The sequence below is a fragment of the Chroicocephalus ridibundus genome, chromosome 11 (genome assembly GCF_963924245.1).
Source record: "Chroicocephalus ridibundus chromosome 11, bChrRid1.1, whole genome shotgun sequence".
In the NCBI taxonomy this organism is placed as follows: domain Eukaryota; kingdom Metazoa; phylum Chordata; class Aves; order Charadriiformes; family Laridae; genus Chroicocephalus; species Chroicocephalus ridibundus.
This window is the reverse complement of record NC_086294.1, coordinates 12,832,239-12,856,110: the sequence shown is the minus strand read 5'-3', so window position 1 is coordinate 12,856,110 and position 23,872 is coordinate 12,832,239. Positions and strand designations below refer to the sequence as shown.

Sequence of the window (23,872 nt, the reverse complement as noted above, 5' to 3'; positions counted from 1 at the left end):
AAGCGTCTCCCACCAGCCCGGCCCTGTGCCGCCACGCAAGGCTCAGCCCAGACCCCGAAACGTGGGACTTCTGCCTAATCTGGGCTTTAATCACGAAGGCCAGCCTCAAGGGGCGGATCCTCTGGCTGCCAAACAAAAAATGGCATTTTTTAGGGATTAGGTAAAATCTTGTAGTCATAGCTCCTCCGGAAAAGCCTTATCTAAATTTCTTTTTAAGACGAGCAGACCTGTTCCCACTGGGGGCTCTACCCTCGGTGTTGTGGTCCCAGTGGGGTGGAGTGGCCCCGAGCTGGTGGGAGAGGTGTGCCGGGCGGTCCCCAACCCCGGGCCACCAACCCTAGGGCCCCAGGGAAACTGCTGCTCGAAGCTTTGCCTTCCAAGCGCTGTCGTGATACACAGTTATTTCGTCTTTCCCTCCCTCGATGCCTCCTGGTGCGGCTGGTTGGGTTTTGCATCTTTTCCGTCTCCTGCCAGAGGTGGAGGCGCTGCCACCACGCTCGTGGAAATGGGGCAGGGCCCTGGGACACCCCTGACAGATCTGAACATCATCCCATCCGGAGGGACAGGGCTTCTCGGCCATGAAACTGCCCCTCAGCAGCAGAACGCCAACCTGTGGCATTTGATGCGGACTGGGCTGAAGTTCCCCCAAATGCCATGGTTTCCTCTCCTGTTCGGAGTCGCAGGAAAGATTCAAAGGTTACAGGAGCAAGACTGGGGACACCCCAGCAGAAATGAGGTGTCAGGTTCTGTGCCAGGCAGAAACATGAGCTTTCTGCAGAGACTCATGGTGGCGGCACCGCAGGAGAGGGAGGGGGAAAATGCCAAATTTCTGCAACAAAAAGGCAGATACTCCAGCCGGCAAAGCCAGTTTCCCACCGCGGTTATCTGCTGGGGGACCCAGGGGTGTTTCTCTGCGCCGGGCAAGGTGGGGAGCTGTGGGCAGACGTCTCTGGGCTGCGATGCGTTTTGTATTTTAGACATGGGGTTGGCTTCGTGCTCAAGAGGATTAGAGATTATTTGCAGTTTAAACCAGAAACCGCCTATCTCCTAGTTTTCTTGTTTGAGAAAAGATCCTAAAACTCCCAGTCTGTTGCTTGGCTTATTCCAGATGACATAATATTCAAAGTATCTTATGAACTTTTCTTTTTTTTTTTTTTTTTTTTTTTTTGTACAGACTGTTACAAGGGTGTCTGTATGTTTGTTTTTTCTGAGGCAGTTTTAACTTGTGAGTCGCAGATTGTGCCTGCAGTCAGAAAGCTCCATAAACTTTAGTGATTCAAGGGTCTGGCAAACATCTTTAAACCTGTTTCGTGAGGAGCACAAGCAGCGTACTCGGTAGACTCTGGAGATAAATATACTTGAGGCTCAGTTGCTGATGGCAATACATTTTAAAGCTTGCATATATATACATGTCTATGTATATATTTCATAATTCTTTCCTATGTCGTGCTTAAATAATCCTGGATTTATTTGCGAAGCATCTGTATGCTTCCATGAAGTGTTTTAGGATATGTGAAAAAGACTGATGCCTGTAGGCCACGAGAGCAGCGATCTTGTTTTGGGAGGGCAGAGGGAAATTACAAACTTCCATCTGAGGCGAGATATCGGAGGCTGTTTGGCCAAGAGGAAAAGTCCAACGCTGAAGGGAAGCCAGCTCCTCCTTGCTTTGCGCTCGCAGAAGGAAAAGGTCAAAGCCGGATGGTTTATCTGTTTTTCTGCTGTGTGGGCTTTTCATATCCCCCAGAGTTTGGCATAACAAGTTTTCAGAGCCTCAGCTCTTTCACTCCTTAGTTGGCTCTTGGTCTAGAAACTTTCCACAAATTGAACTTGAAAATTAAGCCAAATATTCTCATAAAATGAGTCTCCAGTTCTGTGGCTAACCCCGTGTGAACTAGTAGTCATACGTCAAAATATTTGCTACAGGCTAATCCATTAAAACAAAGGTAATTTGTCAGGCGAAGAGCCCTTTTGCCGAGGGGCTCGGGCGCCTGGCTTCCCTTTCTCAGCAGCAGTGAGTTACGTGGGGCTTGGAATCTGCTGCTTTGGTGTTCCCACGGGAATGCTCCTCTGGGCGCTATCACCCACAGGGGGTCACAGACGGAGGGATGGACGGACAGATGGATGGACGGACGGACAGACAGCCTCTTCAGAGGCTCCGCGTCCCCCCAGCCTGACTCCTGCCATCTACAGCTCTTCCCGGTGGTGCCTCTCGGGAGACTTTGCAGAAGCTGCTGCCTTTGAGCAGCACCGCTCCGTTTGTGTGATGTGCTCCGGGAACATCTAAGGGTGCTTCTCGCAAACTGAATTAAATTAGATCTCCCTCCAGGAGATCTAAACAAGCGCCTTAAACTTCAGCGGCACATACGCTTAAAAGACAGCTTTCTTGAAAGCCGGGGCAAGAAAATACAGACATTGCACTTCCATTGCTTTCTTAATTCATGTAATTAGTGTGGAGATAGCCGCATAGCAGTATTTTCTTCAAAGAAACTGCTTCAGACAAATATTGGCTAATGGAAATTTTACTTTCAAATAAAGGAGTATTTGAAAATACATTAAGGCCATTGTGGGGAAATGGATGCAGGAATCAAAGATGCTACAACAAAGCCTTCCCCGGGGCAGCAGCAGAACAGGCTGTATTTTGTTAGGAGCTGATGTGCAGATCTCAGACTTGCTGGTCAGTCCTTTCTTTTTGGCTTTCTCCTCTCCGTCCTCCCGTCCCCCTTCTTGAGAACGCCTTGATTGTGGCCAAGTGGCAGGTCCGGTTGTGTTCTGCTCCGTGGCTGCGCCCGCTCAGCCCCCGCATCCCTGCTGCCAGCCCCCGCTCGCTCTGCATCTCGGTTGCTCTCGGGCAGAAGCTCTCCAGCGTGAGCCTAGCCAAAATTTTTATTGAGATTGCTGAAAGCGCAATGATAATAAATTAGGTCTTTCTGCCACCTATAAATGTCACCACCGTCAAAAAAATTTAAAGAAATGGTCGAATGCATTCTTTGGTTCCTCTTTCTGCAGGCAGATTTAATTCAAAATCAAGGATGCAGCCTAGACTCTGCCTTGTAAAAGCCTTTTGACGAATGTGGGAGTGTTTTCTGAAGGCAGTGCTGGGTTCCAGCCGTACCACACAGGCACTGAAAATGCTGAAAACGTCCCAAAGCTCCGCAGTCGCCCAGCAGCCCCAGCTGCCAGGGCTGTGAGCGAGCCGGCGTGGGCGCGTGAGCGGGGTTCAGATGGGGACCACCTCGGGGGCGGCCGCCCCCTCCTCCCGCACGATCCGATTTCCCAGCAAAACGCTGACAATTTCCCCCGAAAGGGGCAGGAGGAAAACAGGGCTGCTCGCTCACAAAGACATCCTGTCTCCGTCTGAAAGAAGATCCTTGTGCCTAATTAACTTCATAAATTAGCTGGAGCTGTAACGCCGCCACTTTAACCTAAAATGGAGGTAACCCAATCTCCCCGGTCCTTTCTGCCACCGTAAGGGATCCTGCCCGCCGATTAATTTGCCCTTGTCCGCTTTCCGTCCAGCTGCGCGTTGGCCGTGCACAAGCGGCTGTGCAGACACTGTTGACAGGGCTGTGCTAAGCTGGGAAATTATCAGTAGCGTAAGAACCGCCGCCAATTATTAGCCCGCCCCCGTGCGCTGGCATCGCTCCCCCCTGGCCCCGCGCGGCCCCCGCCTGCCGGCACCTGGCCGCGGTGGCAGCCGGCTATGGCGAGGCCAGCCGGGTTGGAAGCCACACGTGGGTCCTGGTTGGCTTTGGCGGGCGGTGGGGAAGGAAACCACGGGGGGAAGGAGCAGTATCGCATCTTTTGTTGATCTCTGCACCGGCATGGGGAAAACCAACGCGAGCAAACCGCGTCTGCTGCGGTGGACAGGGCTTTGAGCAACCTGGTCTAGTGGGAGGTTTCCCTGCCCAGGGAAGGGGGGTGGAACTGGATGGGCTTTAAGGTCCCTTCCAGCTCAAACCATTCAGTGATTCCATGAAAATCCCCTCTGGCCCCTGTGCCGGGTTGAAGGGGCGGGAGTGGGGAGAGGGGAGGGAGCGCAGGCATGGAGCAGAGCTTTGAACAGATGCCCAAACCTTTCTCCTGGAGACCCTGCTGGGGAACTCCGAGGAGCAGAGAGGATTTCTCCCCTTTTTCAGCACAGCCGGCATGCCTGTCCTTCTGCAGTTGCCGTCTGGCATCGTGGTGGTGTTGGATGTGGGAAGGCTTCAGCAACTTCTGCCTTCCACGTGCATGGACCTTCGCCCTGCCCCCCTGACAGCTCCGCTGGGCTTTGGAGGAGCGGTGCCTTGGTCAGGAAGGGTCTGTGCAGGCACCTTCACCTGAGCTTGAAGGCAAAGAGGTCTCTGCATGACAAAGCCAGGGCTGAGGCTGAGCTGTGCCTTGAGGACCACAGGGGAGCTGGGGCTCTTCCAGCCCATGCTGCTTCTTCAAACAGTGACGCCAACTAATCATCTCTGTCCAGTATATCTGTAGCTTTTAAGTGTGGCAGATGGGACTTAAAATTATGTGTCTTTCTGTAGCTTTAGTTGTGTTTGATGCAAGAAAAAGTGTTTTTCAGGTCTCTTACAAGAGCTAGGCTCTTCCACGTGTCATGGTGTAATACTAAAATGGTACGAGTGCCTGCAGTCTCCAACCTCAGAGGCTTCCAAGCGCTGGTGGATCCACCTGCCCCAGTCTCAGCCACCCCGGCTTGAGCGGGAGGTTGGGTCAGGGACCTCCCGGGGTCCTCCCTGAACACCGCCGGGCCTCTGGGCACAGTAGCGGGAGCAGGGATGCTTGGGAGAGCACATGGAATGTTACAAATAGCAGTGGAAAAATAACCAACCAAAAAGAAAAAGTGAATTGAGTGTATTAATCTTCACTGTATTTGATTAATGGGAAGGGAGACAAGGCTCCGTTTGCAGCTTGGTTGCAGGCAGAGGAATTGAGGTTGGGCCAGTAAACCGGGAGGGTTGTCGTGCTCACACCTCCCAGCTGGGCTGCACTGGGAGGGGATGTGCAACTGGAGGAGGAGGATTTTGCTGATGAGAGCTGATGAGGCAAAAATGTTATTACAAAGTTTGGGTTTTTCAAGTGAAAAAAGATGGAAAAAAGAAAGAACAGAACAAAGCCGGGACTTCTTTTGATAAATACGATCAAACTGGATCATTTCAGTATTGTAGTGTTTGGATTTTGGAGTGAAATGTTCTGATCAGCTCTCTATAACTGATGTGTGCAGAATACTTGCAGAACAAAGCCGTACAAGAACAAATACACAAAAGGAAATCAGGCAAATCAAGTAAATGCATAAAATTATTATGCGGTGACTTTACTCACCCGTTATTCTCAAATCACTTTTACAGGCCAAAATAATCCTCATTGTTTTTCCCAATGTGTATGACTTATGTGGGCAGGTGTTAGTTCTTTACTCTGCGTGAAGAATATTTGCACAATACAAAAATAAGAGTTGTAGCTTGTGGTGCTGATGAAGGCTTAAATAAACGCTCTTTGTTTTTTTGTTAGGGTTGAGTCTGGAAATGGCCTTCTATCAAATTATGCGAGGCAGATTACTTAGCCAGGAATGAATTTTTTACGGTGTGGAGTAGCTTTTCTGACCATTTCCAGAAATTACTCAAAAAGTAAAAGAAACTTTTCTTCCTCCAGAGAGCTGCCAGTAACAGCTTGTGGGGTGGGTTGCTGCTGCCTGTCCCGTGATGCCTGACCTCCGTGGCTCTTCGCAGAATATTACTTTTGGGGGGGCTCACGTGAGAGTCTGAGAGTGTGGGGGGCGAAGCGGTCAGCTCCAGACGTCTCCCTCCGTAGCTGGCAACGCGGGCCCTCCGCTCGTCCCCTCCTTGGCTTCCTGCAGCACAACGTCCCTGCCAGCGAAAGGGGGTTTTGTTTTGGGGAAATAAAGACCGATTCCCCTCATCAGGCTGCTGTGGGGTCCCGGGGCCGGGGTGCTGGGGTGCTGCGGTGCAGGGTGGGGGAGCCCTTCCCCAGGTCCAGGGTGAGGGTGGCTGGCAGGAGGGACACCTTTCCTGCAGCTCCCGCTGCCCCTGGGCACCCTCCGCTGTGTAAGGCAGTTCTGAGCCGCTTTCGGCTGGCAAAGCCCGCTGAGCAGCGAGGCAGGGCCGCCCCGTGCGCAGGATGTGTTTACCTCAAATATTTGATCCTCCCAAACACCCCCCGGCTGATCTGGGGGCTGTGATCCCGCAGGGACTGTTAATTGCCTTCATTTTCCAAGAATCCCATACGGTTGCTGGGGTGGCAGATGGGAGAGTTTTCTTTTCTGGGGGACGTAAGATGGCAGTGGATTGAATGCCAGAGAAAAACGAGAGGTTTCTGGAGGACTGTTGAGTTCTCCTTAATTGTGAATGCAATTTGTTGGTGACTAATGTATCCAGACTTGCAGAATTACCTCATGTATTAGAAGCAGTGGCGCGGTGGAAAAGATGTGACTAAGATGCTGGCTCCTGATTTACCAACACTTCCCTCCGAAACTGTTGTTTGGCTTCCTACTGGCACATTACAACTTTTCTATTAATAATTAAGAGATTTAATATGGTTTGAAAGCACTTGCTTCAATATAAAATCTGCCAGCTAGATTTTTAGTCTGCTGAGAGCCTTTTGAGCAGCGAGGAAGGAGGGAGGGGGTTATTACTGGAGCAGAAAATACAGCTGCTGAGCAAAGGGTGGAGCGAGGCAGAACATGTCGCCTCCAGGCTGGGTGCCGTGAAGGACCCCGAGACACGTTAGCGTGGACCCATGGTTGCCTCCGTTCCACTGCCCTGCCCCAGTTTCTTCCTGCCTGTCCCGTTTCCAGTGCCGGTATGACATTTCTGTGTGCCGTACACCGTAGGAGCAGTGACTGATGGCTTGGTAACTTGCTAGTGATACTGCAAATTGTCTGTTATAACTGAGTTGTGCAGCTGCTAATGAAATGCTGTTCTGTGTTAAGACGGCACGATGCTCCCATCGCCTGGATCCCGCCTGATGGGGAAGACCCGTACCCGCCAGTCCGGCCGGCTGCCTTTCCCCAGTGCCTCCAGCGCTTACTCATGCTGAAAACCCATCCATTTCTGACTCTTTGCTTATTCACTCAGCCTTTCTCCAGCATTAACATCCGTCTCTAAGCTTCATGCCAGAAGGCTATACCAAAGCAGCAATGTCATTGCATCCCTTTGAAACATCAAGCATCATCTGTCTGTATTTGGAAATGGAAATGTCTATTAAGTGGGACAAGAAAAACTCCAGCTCTCCTTCCCAAAGTCAGAACTCTTCCCATTCTTTCTTTTATTCAAGTGGAAAAGCTTTTAGATTGTTTATGAAATTACTAAAGCAGGGAAATATTTCTACGTATGGGAAATAAGCCAAGCAGCAAAGTGACAGGACAAACCAATGTGCTGGGTATCTTCAACAGTACAGGGAGGGACACGTCCATGTAATCCAAAAGAAGACCCTGTAATCTGTGCTCATGGAGACAGAGGAACTAATAAATGGAGATGTGGGAAAGTCCATGCTGAGGAAGTGGAACTTTTTTGGACCTGTTTGGTCAAGTGGTGTTGACCACGGTGCATTTTGGCTGCTTATTTTCCCAAGTGTGTCATTATTTTCCACCTGAATGGTTATACAGCAAGATAACTCCTGAGAGAATAACACTGGAGAGAGTTTTAGCATCATTTTTCTTGCACTTGAAGTGCCAAACAGAGGAAGAATCCTGCCAGTGTGAAGCCCTGTGAGGTAATGGTCACGCATGGGGTCGTGTGTGGTGCCATCACTAACCTGCAGCGCAGCCAGAGCCTGGGAATCGCTTACTAGAGCCCATCCATCTGCGCCCTGAGCTTTGCTGGGACGGGCAGCGTTGCATGAACTTCATCAGCTTCTCAACCCAAGGCCGCCTCCCATTTCATTCAGCCAACGGAGCCACGTCTGCTGGTGAGCCGCAGTCTTGGCCTGGTGTTCGCAGAGTTTAAGTGCCCTGGCATTAAATGATGCTGTAATATTTTTTTCTGGTTAGCTTTGAGAAGAGCCTGAAGTTCTGCAGCTTTGTTTTATAGGAACGGATCAGGAGATAGAAGGTTGGGTGGTTCTTGATGTATTTTAATGCAGTCAGGTATTGATAATGTCAGAATGGGAATACCGTTATTTAGTCTTGAGGTGATTTCATGAAAGGGCTTTAACTCATCAGGAGACTATGCCCATTCATGGCTGTTAGATGTTGAAACAGCCCCGAGTTCCAGAAAAACAAACAACAAGCTGTAAACATTTTTGAAGTGGAGCTGGTGTCCTCTCAGCCAGAAGAACAAAGCAGCAGAAGTTGTCTGGAAGCCCTGCTGAGAATAACTCTTCAGACCTGTAGATGCCTTGAGGACTCGAGCTGTGTAAAGCGAGTGCCAGAGGCAGCCTGGGCAGGCAGACTGCAGAGGGAGAGGAGCTCAGAAGAGGCAGGTTGTGAGAAGGGACTAGAAAAGAGATTTTTTAGCTACAGCAACTGCAAAGGAGGCCAGAGTCTGGAAACAAGAATTGCTGCTTTTTTCACATGTTCAGGCAGCAAACTAAATCTCAGAATGGGAAAGGCAGCATGTACAGCTGGTGCGGGAGGCAGGGAGGAGGAATTAGCTTCTAAATACATTTCTAAGTGTATTTTTTTGCTGGAAGAGTGGGATTGCCAAAGGGAGTTGAAGGCGCAGGTGCCCCCGCAGCAGGTGGGGCTGGTGGCTGCGACACGACGTCCTCCCGCACCCTGCCCCGTCCAGGGCGGCTGGACCTCCTCGCTGGGCTGTGGGTCACGCTGCCGTCGAGGGGCACAGACCGGCAGGAAAGGCGAAAGCCTCGGGACGTGCTGGACTACGGACTGGTGGAGTTCCCTCTGCTGCTTCTCTTGGGGAAAAGTCCATACCTGCCCCCGAAGACTCTAATTTTACCCACTTCTGTGTTTCCTCCTTCTGGTATTTTTGGTTCTTAGCATTTTTTTTCTCTGTTTTGTTTCCCACTGTGCACCCAACAGGGAGAGCCCCTCGCAAAGTCCTCCAGAGTAAGAAGAAGGAAAAAAAAAAAAGGTCCAGATGAGATTTGCTTTCTGCAGGCTGAACTGAAAGCAGGCAGCAGCCAACATTTCCCCAAAGCCTCTCACCACCTCTGCTCTTTCCATAAGAAACAGAAAGGAAATTGGATCCTACAAGAAAACCGTTTTCCAAAATGCAGAGACCTCAGAATAGTCCGTTCGCTCGCGTGCACTTTCTCCAGCGAGACAGGACTCGGGTCTTGCAGTCACATAAGCTCAGAAAGGTGATACTCAAGCAGAATCTTTGAAAAGAAATACCTGTATTTCACAGAAGGGAGATGAACCCTTCGTGCGCATCGTACCCCGCAGTCTGTAGGTGCTGGGAGGGCAGCTCAGGCGGGGTCCTGCAACGTCCGTCTATTCTTCTTGAGGAAACCTGCTGGAAAGACTGGCAGAGCTGGACGGCGAGGCTGCCCAGGGGTGGTTCGGTCATCGCAGGACCACGTTCATCTCTTCCGCGACCAACCGGATTGAAACAGGATGGTCTTCATACTTAAAAATCCACATGCTGTCATTAGTTCTCTCCATTGTTTTGGTGGGCACAAAGAGTGTTTTCTTTGCCACCAAGGATCCAAAGACACCGAAATCCAGCTCCAAATGATTGATAGCTTCTTAGGTAGAGGCCGGCCTGGGTGCCGGTTCTTACTGTAATGCTTTTTTATTGCAAGATCGCAGAAATAACTCTGTTCTCTGAGAATCGTATTGATTGCATTAGGCACTGTAATTAGTGTAGCAGACCATGCAGTTGGTGGAGCGATGACAGAGCCGACTTTACGAGTAGCGAGAGCTGCATTCTTTTAAGATGATTTCATCTCAAAAAGTGCTTTGGGAATTTCTACTCCCGGAGCACTGGGCGGTTGGATATTCCTTCCCTCATGCCGTGAGGAGGACCGGGGTCAGCAGCGGAGGCAGTGGCCATCCTGCAATGCAGACGCGCATCGCTGGCACACCCAGCGAGATGTCCTCTTGCACCGGAGCCCGCTGCCCACAGAGGCGGTGGCAGCTACGGCAGGAAGGCTGGTGGGTGTCAATGGCCACTCTCGGGGGGACAAGCCTAGCCAGGTTTCGGTCACCAGCTCATCGCCCCCTCCAAGGCCCACCTTGACCGTGGGCCAAGCTTCTCTTTGAGAATGGCATGGCTGTGCCATTCGTTTGCTCTCTCCTACCCCAGTGGGGGCCTTTGTGGTCCATTAGATACCGCTGCCTGCTGGATTTCTAACCAGTGAGAAGATGGGCTGGTGGCTAGAGGTATCTAAGCTGTCTTAGGACTCATCCTGCCCTGCAGATGCTTCAGTTGAAAGGAACCTCGCTGGAGCCGGGGGCTGGACGCCGGGAGGTCTGCTTCCCAAGGCAACGCTCCTGGCCTACAGAAAATCCATGCACGGAGCAGGTAACATGCATTTGATGCTTTTGGAGATCACCAGGGTGGAGGAGTCTACTTGCATGGTGAGAGGCCATGGTAAGAAGAAAGGCACATCTGGCAGGTGCTCTGCCTCCCAGGTGATAAACCCATGCATTCATATTCCATTTGCCCTGCAGGCATTTACCGTCTTGGAGGCTCGTTATAGTAGCTTAGCTGTATAGAGCCAGAGAACATTGCATACAGGTGTTATAACCACTGGGCTCTGGCTTCCAAAATACTGGTTCCTCTTGCAATACTAACAGTGAAGGAAACGTTCTAGTTCCTGCTGCCCAGAGGAGAGCACTCTCCTTCTCTTCAAACGCATCTAACATGCTCTCTCCATTAGAGGGCAGAAGCATGCTTATGCACAGATAAAATAAAACCAAATTACCTGCCCTATGTGCTATATAGCTTGTTGCGTTAAGGGAAGGTCGGCCATTATCATGAATGGCCACACATCTACACCTGCTAGAAGGAAAGAGAAGCAGCAAGAACGGGTGCTTCAGGGGTTAATTTCTGCGATTTGGGCTAACTTGGTGGTCTTTGTAGCACCTCCTTCTGTTTAAAATTGGAAATAGATTTAATATATGGTAAGTACCAATGCCTAACAGATTTTTTAAAGACTAGAGGTAATACAGGTAATTACTAATTTTTCAAAAGACCAACAATTTTGAGGATAGAAAAATGCAAAAAAAGAGATTGGTTTTAAATAGTGTCAATTTAGGAGAACGTTTTGAGGATTTCTGTTTATAGTCTGCCTCTGAACATTCCCTGTTTTACAGCCCTCCTGTGAAAGTTTTGATGCACTGCTGTATCTCATTTCTATATGCATGTAACCCTCTGACGTAATAAAGGTATTGCCCATAATTGCAAAGGGAAGTCATTGGTTTCTGTTGAATCCAGTGACGCAGCTTCTGCGAGGGGTAAAGAAGCCAAGAGTTTGGCCTTAAGCAGATATGGACCTCAGAGGAGTTCAAGCCAACAATTTAACCTTCTTCAGTGTCCTCTAGGTGCCATTGCGGTGGTGATATTTATGACATGGGCACTTTCCCCCTAGAAATTGGACCAAATCCACAGATCTATCCTTTCAGTTTTGAATTGTAACCATCAGAGAATGCCAGAGAGCGCTGGCTGCCAGCTTCATTCGCGGGCGTGTGGAAGGGCACACAGGAGCTGCCGGCAAGAGCCACCGGCCTCTCGGCCAGTGCTGGCACTGATAGAGGACCCACGTACCCAGAGCCGAGCCTGGTGCGGGCGAGGAAGGCTTCAGGGGGTTGGTGGCACAGGCGCATGAACTGGAGGGACGCTGGTGTGCCAAGAGTGACATTTTAGTCTAGAGCTGCTGAATTCTAACTCAAACTGAAAGGAAGAAAATGACAAGGAAACACAAAATTCAAGATTATTCATAAATATTTCCTGGAGACCCTGTTGGGTGTTGGGGGAGGTTGGTTCTTTTTCTTTTAAATGATGGAGGTTGAGGTTTTATATTCAGCTTGAAAGAGAAGAAAAATGTTTGTTATATTCTCTTCTCTGTTAATATAAGAAACATTTCACTCTGTGCAGAAGCTGGGGGCTGAAACAATGATCTTCTGCTGTTGGGATCTATTAGGTACTGAATGCTCATGGGTTAGCCCACTGCCCTTTTTACAGACACTTCATCGTTTTACTAAAGGTTTAAGAGGCAGCACGGGCTGCCCTGGCAGCTGCCCACGCTTCCTCCCACTGTGTGCGCTGGTACTGCTCGTTGTGTTCGTTTGGGAGGGGAGGGGGCTGATTTCATGCTTTTTGGACGTTGAGGTTTTTTTCTGAGTTGGCTACTGGTCCAAGCCATGCTCCTCAGGAGGCTTCTCCTCGAGCGTGAGGGAGGCATATTGCTGCACAGCGCACAGTGATGGGAGGAAATCTGAGTTAAACATATCTAGAAGAGATTTTTATAATCCCGGACAGGTATTTGGAACACATTGTATTTACAGCCTGGAGCTGAGAGGGAGGGCTATGCCTTTCCCTCCACCTCACAGTTACCCTGGTGCTGTCAGAAAGCAGCTCGGCAACTTCATCCCCTTCCCCTCGGAGAAATGCCAGTTCCCTGAGACAGGGGAGAAGAGATGAAGAGGCGGCCTCCGGCATGTGGTTAGTCCTGGTGCAGCCCTTTCCCTCCCTCCAACGTCCATTTGCGCTGGTGGGACCCATAAACCCCCGTCACTGCAGGGCTGAGGTCTTCCTGAATGCTCTGGAGCCTCCCTGACCCCATATCCCTTCCCCTCCCACTGCCTCGGGAGCCTCCAGCTCGGGGATGGGGAAGATGGGGGTGGGAATGAGGATGGGGATGGAATGGGGATGGGGACAGCCTCGGGGTTGCCTGTGGGGTTGCACCCTATCCCCACCTCGTCACAGACCCGTGTGATCAGAGGTACCAGCCCTGTCTCAGGGAAAAAACATAAATCATGTTGCTTTTACAAAACCTCTTGGTTTCACAGAGGCATTCTCTGTGGAGAGAGGTTTTTTCTGGCGTTTTATCAGGGATGGAGTTTACAATCTGATAGAGAATACAGATGAGTTGATAAGCATGGAAACAGGAGAAGATGAATCAGACTCAAATTGGTATTTTAGTACAATAATTGCTTTTTGGTGAACCTGAGAGTAACCTAAATTGAACAGTTCTGAAGGAATCAAGCACTTCTCGCTTGACTTCTGCATGTATTTACTAGTTCAGTAACTTGATTCAACTTCAGTTGACAGCCATAGCTTAGAAGCGAGGAATCAAGGGCAGTTTGCATGAGGGGAAAAAGAGTACTTCAGTGCAAAATGTGGAAAACAAATCAATGAAATTTTTATAGTGTTGACTGTATAAGCACAGCCGGAGCCCCGGTTACCTCGATGCGAGGCGTTTGCATGACCTGTGCGGCGCTGAGGTCCCAGCAGAGCCCTCGGGTGCTGCTGACCCTTGCGGGCTGGTGTGGGCGGAGGATGGGAAAGAGACGCCAGCCCTGGCTGGCTCCGTCCTGGAGACACAGAGCTCCTCCGGGCTCCCAGCCCCTCCGGTCCATCCTGGAGACACGGAGCTCCTCCGGGCTCCCAGCCCCTCTGGTCCATCCTGGAGACACGGAGCTCCTCTAGGTTCCCAGTGCCTCTGGTCTGTCCTGGAGACACGGAGCTCCTCCGGGCTCCAAGCCCCTCTGGTGAGGAATGTGAATGGGCAGTCATGGCTGGGCACCATGGATCGGGGCCCAGATTCTGACATCGCGACAACTGCCAGGCAAAAGGGGGATGGATGGAGGCTGCTCACAGGCATCATTAGTCTCCAGAAATACCATCAACCATCGCTGGCAGCAGTGGGGGAAATAAAACAAGGCAGGTAAGTGGCTGGGCTGCCCGCGGTGAGCAGCGAGACAGCCCTTTTCATCACACAGGGTGTTGGGCTCAATTGGAAGATCCAGCTCTTGTTGTCCAGAGAAATGCAGATCTGGCCTTGAAACATTTCCCAAGGTCTTGGCACTCCATTTCATAGCTGTGTCTCATGCTCTGAATATTCCCAAGGCACTTGCTATCGTCGGATGTCGTCTGACTGTCTCTTGGTTACTGTTTGTTTCTGTGGTTGCACGTTGATAAGGTATCTGGTTATGTCTTGCAGCCCTCAGAATCCAAGCCCAACGTCACCCCTCTCACCGTCCTGGCCCATGTTCTCCGCGCCATCAAGTCCTATGCCCACCTCCTCTACGTCCAGCGACTCATCCCCCATCAGGTCTGTTGCAGAATTCGCTTTGCTTTTTGTTGCTTTTGCTATTTTCTGTTTAATTTACTCGGTTTCCCCCACTTCACTTTCCTTTTCCCTTTGCATCCCGCGCAAGTCGCCCCACTGCAGCTACCTGCACTCAGCAAGAGCGGAGCTTTCAAAGGTCTCCTGCCCCAGGGCAGACCCTTTGAATCCCCCATTGAGCCCCCCGTCAGGCGCCTGCCGGCGCTGGCAGGTCACACTCGCAGTGCTTGGCGTCGCTGGTGGTTTCTGTGGGTTTGCCCAGCCAGTTCAGCTCCTGCGGTTGGCTTTGCTCCTCCCTGCCACAGGTAAGGCGTGTGCTGCCTTCCCAGCTGCTGCGAGGAATGACAAGCCTTTGTCAAATGCTGTGACACCTCATTTTCTGACCACTTCCTTTTCTTACCTGGAATCTGAGGAGGGTAAAGAACATGGGTCAGCGCAGACATTTGCCTGCTGGGTGCCTGTGTCTCAGGTGCTTGGGCATCGCTGGAGGGAATCGGTCCTGAGCGTTACTGACAGACTATCAGATGTCCAGTGGGATGCTGGAGCAGCAGGTTAGGTGGTGCTAGACACCAGCCCGGTGGGCAGGAGGACACGTGTCCCCCGGTGGGCAGGAGGACACATGTCCCCCTGTGTCCCCTGAGACACTGCAGTAGGAGCGGGCGCTGCCTGGGTGGCTTTTGGCACCAGTGATGCAGTCGTGCCATGAGCACAGCATGGCCAGCATCTGGGACCTGCGGGTACCAGGGGATGCTCAGCCCAGGGCAGCGTCGCCTCTGGTCTGCGGATTATCCATCTCTGGTCTGTAGAGAAATCCTCAGATGGGGTTTCTCTCCCCTGAGCCCACCCTGGCACAGTGGAGCAGGAGGCTGTGGTTGCCCCTGTCGGAGCGTGGCTCCCAGCCCCTCGGCAGGTGCCAGCGCGCGGGGCCGGGGCACCCATCCCTCCTCCGAGGGAGACGTGTCAAACCTGTTTATTCGTTACAAACACAGACCGAGCTCTTCCCCCACACCTACAGCCATACAGATGACGCCTGTACAATGGCTGCCTGCTTGGCAGGGTTATTTATTTGTTTTGCTACGCGTCTGCAAAGGCTGGTAACGGCGTAATACCATCCAGGCAGCCTTCCTCCTCGGGGAGAGAGGCTCATCATCCCTGAAGGTGCGCAAGGGCAGATAGGGGAAGCTCCTGAGTGCTTTGCTGGCCTCGTGCCACGCTCGGAGGCAGAAACCTAACGTGAGCCATCGCTGGGGACCAGAGTTTTCCCTGAAAGCCCTGTGGGGCTCTGGCGGGCGCAGTCGCAGCCCGGAGAGCAGCCAGGGGCAGGCTGGGGCCACGGGGATGCCAGGCTGCAGAGGTCATTTCTGGGGGAGAAAAACAACAACTTGAATAATTCCAAGGTAGTAAACCCGAAAATACCTTTTGTTTTTCATCTGACGGTCTCCCCCATGTACTGTGCGTGAGCGGTGCCTCCCCGGCAGCCAAGGACCCTCTCTGGAGCAGGAGGAGTGTTTGCCCATCCTGTTTTTTCAGTGTTTGGTGGCTGCTCGTGTCGGGCAGCTGGAATTTGGAGAGGAGAGACCTCTGCTTCGGGGCTGTCTGCACAGCAAAGCCAAAACCATTCACAGCTTCCCTGATTCGTGGTTTCTGGGTGAAGGTGAACTGCTTTCGCCTGCCGCTTCCCTGGGCTCGCTCGGAGAGAATTCAGAATAAGTTCAAGTCCTCAGAAAGATAAAAGTTGGTGAAAAGGCTGAACTAGGACATGGTGGCACCTTATTCCTAACCCCCGCAGCTCCTCCATCGCTTTGCTTGGCCATACTGTGGCCGAGCAGCCTGCTGCAGTGCTGGATGCTGCCGGCTGGTCCCACCGCCCAGTGCCTGGGCAGGTTGACACCGTCACTGTCCCCACGGCCAGGCAGTGTCCCACCTTGCCACCAGCCTTGCTCGAGCCCAGAGCCAGACAGGACAGGAGGGTGGCCGCGGGGGCAGGGGCCAGGGGACAGAGGACAGCTCTGCGTGCCTGCGTGTTGCCGGTGGGTTCCTGAGCTCCTTCGTTTCCGCCCTGCGTCTGCTGGCGATTTGCTCCATTTCTGGCTCTCTCTGCTCTAATTCACTCCCCCGCAGCGTGGGCACGCTGACACTTCCCCAGTAAAATCTAATGGCTCTTAAATCTTCTTTATCTTCAGGTACAGTCTCTAAAGAAGTGCAGCAAATTCTTCATGGACCTGCTTGTTTTTCTGTGTTGAAATCCCCTTCCCAAGTGCTAATTCTTCCTTGCAGAACTCTCCTTGTGTTTGCAGCTGCGCTGGGAGCGCTGGCTTCGGCAGCGAGTGGGGCCGGTGGGCAGCGGGTCGCTGCCGGCTCCTGCTGCCTCCGGCCTGTTATGGCCCTTCAGAGACCCACAAAACATTTCCAGCTCCCCGATGCACTTCTGCCTGGAGATGCCCTTCTTCTGTCCAGCGTCCGGGGCTCGCCCGGGGACGCCTGGCTCGGGCTGCCCCTGCTGGGCACCGGTCCTGGGCTCCAGTCCTGGCGGTGCCGGCTGGGCTCAGACTGGGATTGCAGCATGGTGAAAACTGGGGGCTCATCCCCAAGAGCCTTCAGCCTCCTCTGGCGCCTTCCTCTCTCTTCCCCCGAGCAGCATATCCTTGGACCCTTGGCAGAGCGGGAGAGGCCCTTGGACCCCTCTTCAACATGCACCACTTACATGGCCCCCTCTTCGACACAGTGGGGAGGGGACTGCTGTTGTGTATGAGTTGAGTATTTTTTATACCAATAAATGCTTTCTTCTTGCAGCTCACCGCTGCGGAAAGCCCGAGCTTTGTACGCCTGTAAAGCAGAACACGACTCGGAGCTCTCCTTCACGGCTGGCACCGTGTTCGATAACGGTGAGTCCTCGACTCGGGGCAGCGCCGGGAGTGGGAGGAGGTGGGCTCATTTTTCAGTGCAATATTCAGGCTGCGGTTCCCAGAATGCCGGGAAAGTGGGATTGAGAAAGCTGCACCCGGTTCTGTAGGAGCCCGGCACTGGGCTTTCCTGGAGCTGAGTCCGGAGCAGGGTTAGCTGCAGAGGAAGGACACGGGAGGGCAAGGGACGTACTGGGAGGGTTTGTAACACACCGTCAAATTAGCTTCCTTCTAACAATGGTGGCATTGCCTGTCACTGGCAGCCACCCACCTTCTGCCTGCCAGGGAAGCACTGCGGGACGCGCTGGTACCTGGTAGCTGGGTGGTGGAGAGGCAGGAGACGTCCCCATCACCTCAAATGGACACTTCTGTCACAGCACCTCCTATTTCATGTAACGTACATGTGAGATGCCACAGAGCCAGCATGAGCAGCAATAGGAACACGGCTATAGAGAAGGACACTTGGCTGTTACTTATTTTGGCACTGAGTTTTTGCAAATTACTGGTTTTCTTTCCATGACCCGGGGAATGATCTGGGCTCTCAGTTCATGGGTTTCCTTTCGCTCCTCTGTTTAAGAACTGTCCCGTTTCCACCACTAGGAATCCCATGAAAGAAGAAAGCAGAAATACTTAAAAGACAGGCATTAAATCTGAGGTGTATCTTGCCTTACTTTTTGTATCCATCCTGAAAACAGCTGATCATCCAGCTGTCTTCAGGATCAGTGTGAAAACTGCCTTTTCAAGATCCTGATTTATTTCCTAAGGGAAATAAATCCTAAGGGAGATGTGTAAAATAAGAGAGATGAAAAGGTGGGATCCCCCTTCTCTCCCCCGGAGATGTCCAATTTGCCACCCCCTGCCCGTCCCCGTGGTGTCTGAGCTGCCAGCCCGGGGTGACGGGTGTTTTGGCCCCAGCACTGGAAGTGGCCGTGCATCCGCAGGGCATGAGGTGATGGTAGACATGAGTGACTGGCTCTCATGTCCTTCTGGATCAGGGCTGGGTTTTGGCGGGTTGGTAGAGGAAGATGCAGCCCCGCATGGAGGGCATGCAGAGGTTCTCCAGGCTACGCTTGGGAGTACGAAGTGCAGGCTCTGATCCGCAGTAGGAAATAAAAGGCAGAAGTCTGGCGAGGCACGGTGTCACCTTTGGGCTGTGCTCTGTCATCCGCGGCCGCGGAGCAGGGACGGTGCCCGGCACTGCCCCTGCTGCCGGCGCTGTTTGCCGTCCTGGCAGCTGCCCGGCGCTCCAGCTGCTCGCTGAAGTTATTCGAGACCCCGCGGTACACACACGTCCCGGCGCTGCACCGCGGCCGTACATGGCTCACCCGCTGCGGCAGAGCGAGGTGCTGGCGGGACCGCGCAGCCCCTGTGTGCCGGGCTTTTGGGGGCTGCCCCACCGCACCACGTCCCTCCCGGGGACACGGACCCTTATCTAAATGCAAGGGAGAAACCGGTGAGCGGGTGACCCACCCCAGCGTTACCATATACAGAGCCATTCCTCACCCGTCTTCTGGGTAGGAGAGATTAGTTTCCGAGTATCAGCACCAGAAATATTCTATGCAGTTGCCATAATGTTTCACGCAGGAGATGGAAAAGGAGCATGTGCTTTTTTGACTCTGGATACTGAGAGCTGGAATAGGTGGGCTCTGGTTAGTCAGATTTTTGGAGATGACGTTAATGAACATAGATTTTCTGTTTCCTGCATCGAGGGAAAGAGACTGTGCCCCGTGGAATTAAGCAGCTCTGGTTTAGATATAATCCCAACGTAAAGAAAAGACTTTTTACAACTTTCCAAGTAGTTCTTGGCTTTTATATGTTAAGTGTTGTCATTTGGGAAACTGCTACCACATGCACTGGTTTTGCCCTGGGATATACATAAGAATATAGCAGAAAGGGGAAGAGAATGAATACATGTGAATTAAAGAAAATACTTTTCCTAAGCAGCTCCATAGATATCTTATAAATAAACATGGGCTCCCCTTTGAGAGGCCGTGGGAATTAGAGCAGCTAGGAGGGGAACAAGTTTGAATTAAATACATTGTGTTTGCTAGATAAAAATCAATGGATTATTCAAGGAAAAAAATATACAGCATGTTCTAATCACTTAGCAGCATAGCCGGGGCTCACGTTAGCTGGGGGAAGCGAGTTAGAAACAGCACTGCTTGGTTAAAATGTTGTGATGATGATGAAAGGGTTTAATAAAACCCAGCGAAAGCAAAATGGGTCTTGGAAATAGTTGGAGACAGGTTCTCGTTTGACTTCAGGGCTGTCTGAGGTCGCGTGTGGCAGAGCAGCGTCTCGTCCCACTGGGAAATCAGATGCTGTTGCCCACACCGAGGGGCATCCCCAGCCTACAGAACACCAGGTTTTGAGAGGTCCCGTTAAACTCCAGAGCTTTTAGTTCCTTTTAGTTACATGAAACCTGGGTTTTCCAGCAGATCTTGTGCACTTGACAGTTGCGTGCCCTTGTTGTGGCGCTAAATGGGAGGGATGCCCGGGGTCTGTGGAGGCCTGGAATCAGGGACAGTGAGAGTCACGGTCAGGGAAGGGATGATCACGTGTGTTTTTAACAAGCAATCACCCCTGAGATGGAAGACTCCAAATTCTGAAGCAAGGGACCCCCACCTGAGCTGCTGCTGCTGGATACTGAAGTTTTATGCTACATTAGGAAAGTTGTGTTGCATTTCTCCTCTAATTCTGTAATAGCAAATGAGATCCTCTCTGCTCACGTGCCCTGCTCTGTCCGAGAGCACCCGCACAGAAATAAAAGGCTGCCTTTGGGACATACGTGATTTTTTAAGGCAAAAGCAGCAGCTGGAACTCACATGACTTTCCGTTAAGGCACTTTCCCAGCCCATTTGCTGAGACCAGGGGGCTGAAGACTCCAAAGACACAGACACACGCATCCCAATTACAACTTCTTTTCTCTTAATGGCCACCATCCGCTGGCGGGGCACAGTGAAACCTTTACTCCCACCCGAAGCGGGGTAACCCAGTAGCTTTTCATGCGTTTTTTCCCCTTGGGGGCTTTCCTTGCAGGCTGGAGGTGGCATTTCTCCTCTGAGCAGACTGCCGTAGCCTTTGGGGCTAGAAAAGCCCCGAGACTTGGGCATGGGAGGGTGTAGGCGTGGAAAAAGAAGCTGGAACAAATGAAACCTAAAAACGTGTAAACCTAGGAGCTGGGACACTGTGGCTCTCAAAACTAGTTAGTTTTCTGTGTTGTTTTTTTTTTTTTTTTCATTAATAGATTACTACATACAATATTCCTCTGCAGGCATACCCAGTAGTGATGGGCTTTGCCACGCTGGGGAGGACTGGTCTCTCCCAAAGCATGGAGATCTTTGGAACTTAAGACACTTCTGTCTTTCTGAATCTTTCTCCCCAGTCAGTGTCAGTCGTGAATTTTGCAGAGAGAATGGCCATGCTGCGATTGATGGGGCTGTAGGGAGGGCCAGCACCGTGCCGATGGGGCAGGGAGTGGGCAAAGGGGGGGACAGCGGGGGCTCCTGTCACTCTTGCGGTCGATGCTGGACACCGTGTAGGCGAGAGTCACAGAAACCCGGGCAGCTCTGCCATGCTGACCCGGCACTGTTCATCCTGGGGCTGCGGGGAATATTCCTCTGCCTGCATTGGCATAACCCTGGTTCCTGTAAAATCAGCAAATCTTCAGTAGTTGATTGAATAAAGAAAGAGCGTAAGTCTTTTGAGGACTGATCAGATTTCTCGTTTCACAGAAATAAGATTGCAGTGTTTGCTTTCCTGCCCGGGAGCGTTCTCTAATTCATTTTCTCCCTCAGCCTGGTGTGAGGCCAGGCTGGCACCTGCAGGGTTACGAGGTGATGGAGTTACCCGCCTTCTCTTGAGCGTCAAAGAGATTTTAGCACAAATGTGGAGGAAGTTTTGAGCCCTTGTTTTTGTCCCAAATGCTTCACTTACATCAGCCCTGCAGCACCAGCTAGTATTTGGAAACGCAGTCCGTGGCTGAGCCTGCAGCCGTGGTCCTTCTGCTGGTTCCACCATGTGATCTTTGGTAAGGGGGAGGCAGAGGAGTCCCATGGGTGAGCAGACAGAGCGCTTCAGCTTCCCGAGCTCCTTAGCACATTAGTTTCCTTATTTTAAAATAAACACAAATCAAGGGCCGTGCTCTCTCCCAAGAGCAACTTTCAGGTTGTCAGCACACAAAGAGCCGTGTCCTCTACACCATCACCCCCTCCTGTAGTAACCTGCCTTTTCCTTCTCTCCTCAAGTTCACCCATCCCAGGAGCCTGGCTGGCTGGAAGGGACCCTCAACGGGAAGACGGGATTAATCCCCGAGAACTACGTCGAGTTCCTATAACTTTGGGCGTGAGAAGCGCCACTGCTGAGCTTTACATGGTATCCATGGCAGCCGCTGGCAGGAGTCCTGCAGACCATTTTGCGCTTTGCCCCTGTGCGACGCAGGGTGAGGACTTCCCCGTACCCGCTGAGATGAATGTTTGTGTGGATAACTCCGTACATGTCCCCTCCCGCGGTGCGTGCTGGGGCAGCGGTCCTGGGGAGATGGCTCGACTCCTCCAGCCCCGAGCAGAGGCAGGCGATGCCTGAAGCCCACATCCCTGCAGGGAGCCCTCGCAGCCATCAAAGCCCCCCGGCAACGCAGCAGCTCCACACCGCAGCCCCGCTGCTCTGCAGGGGCCGAGCCTGTGGACTGCAGCCCGGCATGGGAGAGGCGCTGAGCCCGGTGTTCCCTGCAGCGGGACCACTGGGAAGAGCATCGGTGGGAGCTGAGGGACCCCAAGGCGTCCTCTGCTCCCGGGCCCTTCCTGGCTTTCCAACCAGCCGGAGCGGAGCCGGGAGCGACCAGCCCCTCTCTGGGTGAGGTGCTCTGGGCTGACACCAACCCACGGGCTGTGTCTGCAGCGGTTCGCGTGAGCAGAGCGTCCCTTTGCAGCGGGGACAGCCCCGGATGGGGTGGCCGTCCCACCGTGCGCAGCAGGGCTCTGCTCTCGCAGGCGAGAGCCAGAGGCTCCCTAGGCTCTGCAGGGTGGGCACGGCGCCGGCAGGGCTCAGCAGGCATCAGCACAGTGGAGGGGAGAATATTTTGGACCAAAGCTCTCAAACTTTTTTTTTTTTTTTTTAACAAAAAAAAAAAAATTTAGATTTTTTGCAAGGTAAACATCTGTGATCTGTGCAGCCTGCGTTTCCTCCCTGGAGGGCAAGATGCAGCTCCAGATAAACACCGCTCCTGCCGTTTGACTGGTTTGTATCTCCGCTTCCCAACGCACATTGCACAGAGACATCCATGCTTTCCCGAACGCCCGGGACGCTGACGTGCCATTTTGGGGCTGCGTTTGCCACTCTCCACCGATGCTTTTTAGGTGGTCTCCTTGCTTGAAGCCTGGCGTGTAGTCTGTCCGTGCCAAGTCTGTGCAGTACTGGTTGTGCAAGGTAAATTATTTCCATCCTCACGGGACATTTATTGTTGGTGTGGCCAACCTACGGTCTGCAGAAATCGAAGGATGAGCCCTGGGGCTCCACCGCCCCTCTGGTCCTGCCCTGGAGAGGATGCTCCTGCCTGCCTGGACGTGTGGCGAGGGGTTGGCAGAGCGAGTGTGCAAATCCCGCTCCGTTTGGGGTCATTTTTAAGGGGGAGGGTGCGAGAAGGAGCCCTGGAGGACTGCAGAGCTGGGCTGGCCGGCTGGCATGGCGAGAGCTGGAAAAGTTATATTTTGTGATAGAAAATGGTGAAAGAAACCCCAGCCTGGTGGCGGAGAGACTGTCGTGCAGGAGTGACGCCGTCGCACACTGCTAGGGGATGGATGTCCTGTCTTTTTTGTAATAATTTTAAAGACTCCGAGTGACTGAATTGCTGTATGTGTCACTTTTTATTTTTGAAAGAATTAATGTATAAATAGAGTATCTTAAAATATTATGAGGGAAAGATCTATATTTGATATTTTTAGAAGACCTGTAATGAGAGAAGCGAAGGACATTTGAAACCGGTCACAGAAAAGCACTTGCAGACACACTCGTGTCCACAGCCACCCTCCGGGCCTGGGGCTGCCTTCGCCTTCGCTTCCTGGTGTCACTTAGAACTGAGGGAAAACGAAATTCCAGATCGCTTTACGTTTCTTTCACAGTAATTAAACTTCCTGGACTTTTGTCTTGGGGAAAAAAAAAAAAAAAGAGGAAGAAGTCGTTTTTTTTTTTCCTGATTTCTAGGGCAGGTGCGGCAGAGCTCACCTCCGCGGGATGGCTACCTCTCCATAAGTGACACTCCGTCGCCCCTGGGGACGCGCTGGCACATCACAGCTGGTGCTGTTTGGGCAGGGGTGAAGCCTCCAAATCGTGTCTTCTGCTCTGAGGTGTTGGGTGAAGAGGGCCGAGAGGTTTGTAGGGATAAAAGGCAGCGTTCCACCGGCAAGTTGCTGGTTCACGTTCATCCTTGGACTTAATGGTGAACATTTGTGCCATTTGCTGGTTTTCCTGGAGCAGAGGATGGGGCTGGGCAGTGACTGCGGTGCTCTCCGCTGGCGCTGGGACCTTGGGGGGTGCTCAGAGCTGGCTCTGGCACCCACAGTGCTCCGGTGAGACCCCTTTCCAGGGCCACAGGAGAGGGATGGGAAGGACTAATAGAAAGGAGAACAAAAAAAAAATGCTTAATCATAGACTCATGGAATGGTTTGGGTTGGAAGGGACCTTAAAGCCCACCCAGTGCCACCCCCTGCCCTGGGCAGGGACACCTCCCACCACACCGGGTTGCTCCAAGCCCCGTCCAACCTGGC

General features: G+C 52.2%; 1 protein-coding gene across 4 annotated transcripts in view; it reads left to right on the top strand.

The window, feature by feature from the left end:
* The window catches only part of ARHGAP26 (Rho GTPase activating protein 26), a 149,414-nt gene extending 126,133 nt beyond the window's left edge, over positions 1–23,281 (top strand). The window contains exons 21-23 of one of the 4 annotated variants that reach the window (XM_063348638.1): positions 14,080–14,190; positions 16,999–17,090; positions 21,356–23,281. In XM_063348638.1, the coding sequence (XP_063204708.1) occupies positions 14,080–14,190; positions 16,999–17,090; positions 21,356–21,444 (292 nt within the window). In that variant the 3' untranslated portion in view covers positions 21,445–23,281. The other 3 variants (XR_010072866.1, XM_063348639.1, XM_063348640.1) reach the window with 3 other exon arrangements.
* Positions 23,282–23,872: the final 591 nt, after the last annotated feature.